The sequence below is a fragment of the Lactuca sativa genome, chromosome 1 (genome assembly GCF_002870075.4).
Source record: "Lactuca sativa cultivar Salinas chromosome 1, Lsat_Salinas_v11, whole genome shotgun sequence".
In the NCBI taxonomy this organism is placed as follows: domain Eukaryota; kingdom Viridiplantae; phylum Streptophyta; class Magnoliopsida; order Asterales; family Asteraceae; genus Lactuca; species Lactuca sativa.
In genome coordinates, this window is record NC_056623.2 from 133,060,677 (window position 1) to 133,070,247 (window position 9,571).

The 9,571-nt window shown below is 41.8% G+C and overlaps 1 protein-coding gene across 1 annotated transcript; it reads left to right on the top strand.

Annotated features, from left to right (window-relative positions):
- The first annotated feature begins 709 nt into the window (after positions 1–709).
- Positions 710–2,881, top strand: LOC111892167 (uncharacterized). The gene is made up of 3 exons (XM_023888230.1): positions 710–902; positions 1,711–2,113; positions 2,323–2,881. Exons 1-3 carry the CDS (start codon positions 710–712, stop codon positions 2,879–2,881), a joined length of 1,155 nt encoding a protein of 384 aa, XP_023743998.1.
- Positions 2,882–9,571: the final 6,690 nt, after the last annotated feature.

Here is a 9,571-nt window from a genome sequence, read left to right on the forward strand (position 1 = left end):
GAGGTGTTTTAGAAGATGTCCTAGTACAAGTAAACCAATTGGTCTTCCCGACGGATTTCTATGTGATTGACCTACATGAACAAGTGTCCACAAAATCGGGTATAATCTTACTTGGGAGACCTTTTTTGAAGACGGCTGGAACAAAGATTGATGTGTATGTGGGAAGCTTGACAATGGAGTTTGATGGTGAAACAATAAGTTTTAACATATATGACGCTATGAGATATCCTAGTGATGTTTCCTCTTTTTGTTTTGTTGATTTTATTGAACCAATGACCCAAGAGTTGTTCGATTTGTGTGATGATGACATATTTGAGATGATCTTGAGCAAGGGGTTTGACTGTGCAAAACTAGCCAAGAATTTGAAGCTTTACTCACTAGACCCCGAAATTGAAAGATTAGTCAACAATTTGGAAATCAAGAAGACCATCCAGTTTAGTGTGAAGCAAATTGAATTACCTCAAACTCACACGAGATTGCCACCCTCCCTTGTCCAACCACCCCAATTAGAATTGAAGGTCCTCCCTCAACATTTGAAGTACGTGTACTTGGGAGACAACGAGAATCTCCCGGTCATCATTTCAACTCACCTAACCAAGTGCGAAGAGGAACAACTCTAAAGGTGTTGAGGGAACATAAAGAAGCAATGGGTTAGACGATTGTGGATATCAAGGGTTTGAGTCCCAACACTTGTATGCACAAAATCTTAATGGAGGATGAATGCAAGCCGAGTAGAGACGCGCAAAGAAGATTGAATCCGCCAATGATGGAAGTGGTCAACAAAGAGATTTTAAAGCTCCTAGATGTGGGAATGATCTATCCAATCTCGGATAGCAAATGGGTGAGCCCAGTTCAAGTCGTGCCAAAGAAGACGGGAATCACGGTGGTCGAGAACAACAAAGGTATGATGGTCCCTACCCGTGTGCAAAACGGGTGGAGAGTATGTATTGACTACCGCAAGCTCAATGCAAGCACACGAAAAGATCATTTCCCCATTACCTTTCATTGACCAAATATTAGAAAGGTTGGCTGGGAAATCTCATTATTGTTGTCTAGACGGGTATTCCAGTTTTCACCAAATCCCGGTGGCCCCGGAGGACCAAGAAAAGACAACATTTACATGTCCATTTGGCACTTTTGCATATCGGAGAATGCCACTCGGATGATGTAATGCCCCAGCCACTTTCCAACGTTGTATGGTTAGTATCTTTTCGGAATATGTTGAAAATATAATTGAAGTTTTTATGGATGATTTTACGGTATATGACAACTCCTTTCAAGAGTGTTTGACCAATCTCACCAAAATTTTAAAAAGATGCATTGAAACAAATTTGGTTTTGAATTTTGAGAAATGCCATTTCATGGTGAGTCAAGGTCTCATTTTGGGTCACATCGTGTCAAAGAAAGGAATTGACGTAGATAAGGCAAAAATCAATGTTATTCAAAGCTGACCTTACCCGACTTGTGTTCGGGAAGTTCGTTCTTTTTTGGGCCATGCAGGTTTCTACCGACGATTCATCACGGATTTTTCAAAGATAACAAGACCAATGTGACAACTCTTGCAAAAGGATGTTGATACCGAGTTCAACAAGGCGTTCAAAGAAGCTTTCAACAAGCTCAAAGAGTTTCTTACATCCGCCCCCATCATGCAAGCACCAAATTGGGATCTCCCCTTTGAGATCATGTGATATGAAAGCAACTATGCGATAGGCGCCGTTTTGGGTCAAAAGAATGGGAAGGCCTCCTACGTGATCTATTATGCATCAAGGACACTAGACAATGCTCAAAGCAACTACTCTACCACAGAGAAGGAGCTATTGGTGATAGTGTTCGCCTTGGAGAAATTTAGACAATACCTACTTGTTACTAAGGTCATAGTGTATTCGGATCACGTAGCACTTAAGTACTTAATGACGAAGAAAGATGCAAAGCCAAGACTCATCCGGTGGATCCAACTATTACAAGAATTTCACTTGGAAATCCGGGACATGAGTGGATGCGAGAACCTCGTTGTTGATCATCTAAGTTGGATCACTTCAAATGAAACCCCTCTCTCGTTGCGGGACAAGTTTCTGGATGAGCATCTCTTTTCCCTTACTCAATCTACTCCTTGGTATGCTGATATCGTTAACTTTTTGGTCACAAAAGGTATCCCGACACATTCACACGTGCTCAAAAAGACAAACTCAAAAGTGATGCGAAATACTATGAGTGGGATGAACCTGATTTGTGGAAACATTGTCCCGATCAAATCATTAGGCAATGTGTACCCCAACAAGAGCATCAAACTATTTTACAATTTTTCCATCAATTTGCTTGTAGGGGACACTTCGGACCTAGCCGGACCTTGAGAAAGGTCCTTGAGAGTGGACTATTTTGGCCAACCATGTCACGCGACGGTTACTTGTTTTGCAAAAGTTGTGAAAGGTGCCAAAGTATGGGAAATCTTTCACAAAAGAACCAAATGCCCCAAAATCCAATCCTTGTTTGTGAAATTTCTGACGTATGGGGGATTGATTTCATGGGCCCATTTCCCGTCTCATTTGGCAACGTTTATATTTTATTCGCGGTTGACTATGTCTCTAAGTGGGTTGAAGCCAAAGCCACAAGATCGGATGATGCCAAAACAGTTATCGACTTTTTAAAATCTAATGTCTTTGTGAGATTTGGTGTGCCCATGGCGTTGATTAGTGATAGACGGACGCACTTTTGCAACAAGATGATGGAGGCTTTATTGTTGAAGTACAACGTGACCCATCGTGTCTCTACCGCCTACCACCCCCAAACGAACGATCAAGCGGAAGTTACGAATCGTGAAGTGAAAAGTATTCTGGAAAAAAAAGGTGAATCCTTCAAGAAAGGATTGGAGTTTAAGGCTTGATGATGCCTTGTGGGCCTACCAGACCGCTTACAAGACCCCGATAAGAATGTCCCTATTTAGGTTGGTTTTTGGAAAGTTGTGTAATCTTCCTGTCGATTGGAGCACCGTTGTCACACCCCAAAACCATGAACGGCAGAAATGTTCTGGGGCGGAGGACGTCATGTACAGTATTACAACAATGAAAAGTAGTAAACAAGCAACAAAATCATCCATTGTATTAATAATATAATTTTAATACAAGTGTGTTATGTATGTCTAATAGACACTAAAGTATAAATCAAAATGAAAGATGAGTCTTGAACGATCTCCATCTTCTCTAAACCTTGCATCGGTACCTGTCTATCGTTGACCTGAGGATACAAGTAATTTTGAAAGCGAGTATCAGCTTTAAAGCTGGTGAGATCATAAGTATTATAGTGTCTTAATTTGTAAGAATGTATTTGTACTTTGAAATGTAAGTATTTGTACGTATATGAAATGTAAGTATTTGTACGTATATGAAATGTAAGTATTTGTACGTATATGAAATGTAAGTATGAAAATGTTTTGAACATCCTAGAAAGCCCTATACTTCCTACTGAGAGTATCCTTCTACCAAGGCATCTAGTATCTGTGTGTGTTTCTTGTAAGTGTGTATACTTTCCCAAATCCGACTATCGTTAACCAAAAATATAGCTTCTACATTACCGTGCATCGTGGGAATGTTCACGAAGTGAATGTAATGGGAAAATGAAATAGTACTATGGTGTAGTATCAAATAACTATAACCGTACTAACTACTTTAAATATATTGTAATTTAAAGTAACATGTGATCGACCTGTATCCTGCTACTGACTCTAGTAAAACGACGATGTAAGACGCCGTAAGAAATGACATTTGGCACCCGTAGACTTGCAAGTCCCACTGTAGCGAGTAGCAAGGTGTAGGATAGTCAATCCAGTATAGATCTGTACGCAAACTCATATGCTCCCCAATTAAGGAGATTCGGGATACAAAAACGGTCATGGCAGGAAGTGCCATGACCCGTTTAATGGTTCACATAATTGCATGTAATGAATGTGCTAACCATAAAGTGTACTCTTTCTCTGTCTAGCCTGTATGTACTGTAGTGTTACGCGTGTGCTAGCTGTAATGTGTGTTCTCTCTCTGTCTAGCATGCATAGTAATATACTATGTGTACTAGCTGTAATGTGTGTTCTCTCTCTGTGTAGCATGTATAGACTCATGAATGAACTGACTCGTGGTATGATTTCCGCATTCTAGTAATAGTATTAGTATCCTCCTAAACTACCCATTCGGTAGCTTACTAGTAATGTTACTGGTACGTATGAACATGGAAGTATACCCTTGCTTCCCAGGGGTATTGAACTGACTGGAAGAACCTTTATGACTATATATGTACACATGATACATAACTAATATTTAAACGACCTTCGGACGGATACCCAATACCTTACTAGACCACGTCCCAACGGGGAAAAGGAAATAAAGCGGGCTAACCTTCCTAAGTCCTTTAAACATTAATTATATAACTATCCATATATAGGCATGCAATTGACAATATAAAAGCATAAAATAAGTTTTGTAAAACCATTTGAAGTAAATTACTGTTTGGTAAAACAGCTAAAGAAGTAATAAATCCTTTTGTATGCTACTTATTAATCACATGTAATTAATATAATAACTAGCATGATTCAACTTGTATCCCCCCCCCACATAAAAACATTTAAATCATTGATTAAAGGGGTATGAACTCACCTGCCGTGAGCGGATCGGAAGGGAGTGTCGGACAACTGCTTAGTGTCAAGTGAAGACTTAGACACACAAAATGATCCTAATTACAGATGAAGACATATGTATATAAACAATTAGTGATTATAACATTAGTTAAACATGTATGAACATCCTATTGCGAGGAAAACACTTTGGCCAAGTGCTAGGAGGCTAACGGGTTGCAACAAAAGAGTGCAAAGCCTCATATGGGAGTTTATGGTCCAATGACCATGTGTGTTTAAGTTTACAGCCCAGGGGAGTAAACTCCTGGCATAAACTCTCAATTGGTCACCAAATGTGGCTTAAAACTCTAAGGCTTAAGTGGTTAAGTGTTTCCAATGCTTTAACCAAGTGTTTGGGTGGGTTTAAGGCCCTAAAATGGCATTGCTTGGTGTTCACGGCCCTGGGACCACTCCCCCATGAGTTAACGGCCGTAAACTCATGGTAAGGAGTACCATTTCGTGAATCTTGGTCCTTAGGTCCATAGGGTAAGGTTCTATGTCACTAACCAAGGCTTACTAAGGTGTTAGGGGGTCATTTGCACCCTAAAAAGGGGTTTACGGCCCAAGAACATGTCTTGGCCATAAACTCCTTGAATCCCTTGATTTCTTATGTTTTCTAAGCTCTAAACATGATATACCTAGTGTACAATGAGTTGGATCAAGGGTAATTACAATCTACGAGCTCAAATGGTCGATATTGGCTAAGAACACGAGTGTGTGTTATTAGTGTTCTTGGTGGATCTTGAAAGTCTACAAAATGGAATGATTTCACAGATGAAATCATGTAAGATTACTAGATCATCTAAGATATCAACTAGTTAGGGTAAGAAACTTATGAGTTTTGAAGATCGGGGACGAAGGTCGGGATGGTACTTGAGAGGATTTGGGCCAAAGAAATGAAAGAAATGGACAAATGGCCTTCATCTTCACCATATAGGGTGAGTTTACGGCCCACATGGAGTTTACGGCCGTAAACTCCAATGTGGTGGCCGTGAACTCATGGATAATGTGCTTAAGGCTTGGTATTTGTACAAGGCTCAGAACTCTCAAACGGACTCTAAATTGTGCTGAATGATAGCAGGAATGAGTTTGACTTTCTATTGACTTGGTATGTTGTACAGAATGGAAATTTCAGGTTGTCACAACCGTTCATTTTGGGCGGTCAAGCAATGCAACTTCAACATTGATGAGGCGGGGAGGCATAGGAAGCTTCAACTTCAAGAGTTGGAGGAGTTGAGAAATGACTCATATGAAAACTCAAGAATCTACAAGGAAAAAAAAGCTTTTCCATGACAAGTTCATTGCCTGCAAGCATTTTGAGCCGAGACATAGCGTTTTGCTTTATCATTCGCGATTGAAGTTATTTCCTGGAAAGTTGAGGTCAAGATGGATAGGTCCGTTTTTTGTGCTAAAAGTCTTTGAGCATGGAGCAGTTGAAATTCAAAGTGAAGAAACGGGGCAAGTCTTTAAAGTCAACGGGCATCGATTGAAACCTTTCTATGAGGGCTTTAATGCAAATGTCTTAGAAGTCATCCAATTGGTTGCCCGAGTGTATTGAAATCAAGAGGGAGGCACGTCTTGCCAAAGACGTTAAAGAAGGGCATTTTTGGAAAACTAAAAGTTTTCGTCTTTTCTAATCCCGAATAAATGTCGTAGATGGTTAATTTTTGGATTTAACATCTCTTCTTCTTCCTTCTTGAGGTAAAACGAATGTTGGAATTAAGGGCCCGGTGTTCGTAATGGTGAAAGAGCAAATTTTTTTTTGGAATATGTCAAGCCAGCACACGCGGTCCACGTGTACTCAAGGACCTGTCCGCGTGTTTATTAACACGGACCACGTACGACCCCTCCAAGTGTCCACGTCCAACGGAAGCAAACAGAACAAGTTCAATGCATTTCACGTGGTCCGCGTGTACTCCAAGTAGCGTCCGCATGTTTATTAACACGGACCGCGTGTTGTCTCCTAAGCTGTCCGCGTCCAACATCGAAGAACAGTAGGCATGAGTTGAAATTCACACGGACCGCGTGTACCCGAGTCAGCGTCCGCATGACTTGTTGACCAGCGTTGACTCGTTTTTGACCAGGTTTGACCGCCACTTAACCCCATTTATACTCCAGTCGGCCCTTCCTTCTTTCCCTTTCTTCTTCTTCTTTTCTCTTAACCTCCATTAGAACACCTCCATCTCCACCAATAAAACTCAGTTTCCCGTCAAACCGCCGGTCGGAATATCGCGAGACCACCGCCATTCTTCTCCAAATTCAGAGCTCTACAAACCCCACTAAAACAATGGTCCGATCTAGTGCTATATCTATGGGTGCCACCACCATCCCATCGCTACTTTCTGGCCGATTTCCGGCCAACTCGGGCCACCTCTCGCGATTCCGACACCACCATTATACTCCTCTTGGGCAAGGCTACAAACCCCACCAAAAATATTCCCCAAAGCTCGCCGGAAAAGTTCGTCAGATTTTCAAGCCATTGCCGGATTTGTCGGGTTTTCACGGCAAATTGATTCTCACGGGATATTGAACAAAGCTTAAAAGCTTGGGGTGGAGAGTTGCAGATTTTCAAATCCCGAGTTTACGCACGCAAATTTAGAACTTTCAACAAAAAAAACGGGTACTTTCTTTCCTTTGTTTAATTGATCAAGATGCATATCCGTTCATATGCTATTGTATCAAATAAATTTAGGAATCATCTCTTGCTTTGATTGTTGAATTGCTTTAGAAGTCCATAGGTAGTTAGTTGGTGATTTGGATTGACATATTGTTTGTTGAAATTATGGTTCGTGTAGTGGTTATTTTTCATACAGGAAGTCCATGTCTACATCTAGGAAGCGCCCGGCTGCTGGCCGAGGCAAAGCCCCGACAAGAAATCAAAGCGATGCTCCCGATGTCCCAAGATTTCGGGATGCTAAGGCAGCCGAAAACTACACAAAGAGCTTGCCTAGAAAAGTTGCATCTACCAAATTCGTCTGCAATCCCACGCTTATATCACTTGGAGTTCTTGAAGGAGTCACCCAATTGTTCCGTAACATTGGGTGGGAAAACCTTCTCAACCTCATGGCGCACACTTACGAGCTCCCCACTAGAGAGTTTCTTGCCGATAGCGGGTACGACAGCGAAAAAAGGAAAGCCACATTCCAACTTCTAAGGGACCGAAGGTACATCGATTTTGCAACGATAAACGACATCTTGGGCTTGCCTTCTTCAAACACATCCATAATTTTCGACGTCCTACCTGCTGAGTTCAATCACGAGACATTTTGGACGGAAACCACCGGGGGTATCTTCTTGTGTGCCGGTCAGGATAAAGCAACCTCTATCATCCACCCATGCCTCCACATTGCCCATCGCATCTTTGTGTGTATAGTTTTTGCCTCCAAAGAAGCCGGCTAGGTCACCAAAACTGAGCTCTTCTTCCTTTGGTGTATGACGAGGCGTGAAAGGCCGCCAATCCCAAACTTTGCTTCATTCTTCTTCCACAAATGCGCCCACATGAGATCCAAGATGTTCAGTGATATTTGCATTGGGGGATTTGTGACACTTTTGGCTCGAGGTCTTGACATCGAGCTCCCTGATGAATTCCATCCTGTTGACAGCAAAAATCTTTTGGATGAGCGCGCCCTCATAAACATGCACCACATCCGTCATAGGAATAGGAGCAGCTTCACATGGTTTTTTCCTCAAGGGGCCGGGTATCTCGTTCTTCCCAACCCTCGAGTCACCAACTTCACCTTCCACGATCGCACTCAGTGGAGACTCGCGAGGACCATCACTCAGTCAGTCAATGAGGATGTGCTCCAAGATCAAGATGATGACGAGATGCCTATGGATGATGAGCCCGGCGATGAGTCCACCCATGGTCCGCAGCACGCCCAACCACATGCCCCTCCCGGGTACTACCCGCTTCCCCCCAATTTTGCCGTGCGGTTCGAGACGCTTTGTGTCTCAAACCAAATCATGTCCCAACAAATGCACCATATGTGGGGGTGGCACCAATCCCAAAACCATTTTGAGAACATCCCACTTCCGCCTCCCTATCAATACCCCCCACCCACCCATCCTTATCCCCCTCCACCTTACCCTTATCCCTACCCCCAATACACGTATCCTCCTCCCGATCCCCCGGTTTAGGTACTTTCGCCTCGCCCCAAGCAATGGGGTGGGGTATTCCCTTTTTCTTTTTTGCTTTCTCATGCATTTTAGCTTAGGTTGAATAGCATTTAGCCTTAAATTGCATTTATTTTTGTTATTTTACTTTTATAAAATTCTAAAAAGATTTTATTTTATTCTTATTCTCTTTTTATTTTTTCATGGCATTTAGCTTAAGGCATTAGCATTCATGCATTTTTGTTTTCTGTTTATTCTCACCTCTCTTGGATGCCATATAATAGGTTCGTAGTTATTGTATCATTATTGGTCCGGGATCTTGTTGGTATCACACCCATCGAACCAGGACCACTAGCTGCAGCTTGGCATTTCATACTTGTGATCAGATGTTGGTAGCTTAAAGGGGTAAGTGATCATGGCCAGGTAGTTTTCATGAAGAATTATGCATACAATACTAATGACTGTAGGATATACTATAGCACTGGATGTCTTACCCTTGCAGTCACTACCACCGAGAGGATCACACTTGATCATGTTAGAACCGTTAGTATGAAGCACTGGTGCTTGTCCCCGAGTAGAATCCATATCCGGCCTCTTTACATCACCATATCTTTTTGCGATTTTCTTAGGATTTTAAAGTCTTTTAGTCCAAATTTGGACATTTTCATCCTTAAAAAAAAATAAAAATAAAAAAAATACTAAAAAAACTTAATTACAAGTTTGCAAAGGAGCTTACATTACATCTTTATGCTCCACACATGGCCATTTTCACACTTAGACCATTCGGATTATATTACTACC

What these genes read in the sequence shown, in the direction of transcription:
- LOC111892167 (XM_023888230.1), top strand. Translation starts at nt 710, where the DNA reads ATGGAGGATGAATGCAAGCCGAGTAGAGACGCGCAAAGAAGATTGAAT. An exon ending in GGTGGTCGAGAACAACAAAG is followed by an intron (nt 903 to 1,710) that starts GTATGATGGTCC and finishes ACTATGCGATAG; the next exon opens with GCGCCGTTTTGGGTCAAAAG. An exon ending in CTTACTCAATCTACTCCTTG is followed by an intron (nt 2,114 to 2,322) that starts GTATGCTGATAT and finishes ATTTGCTTGTAG; the next exon opens with GGGACACTTCGGACCTAGCC.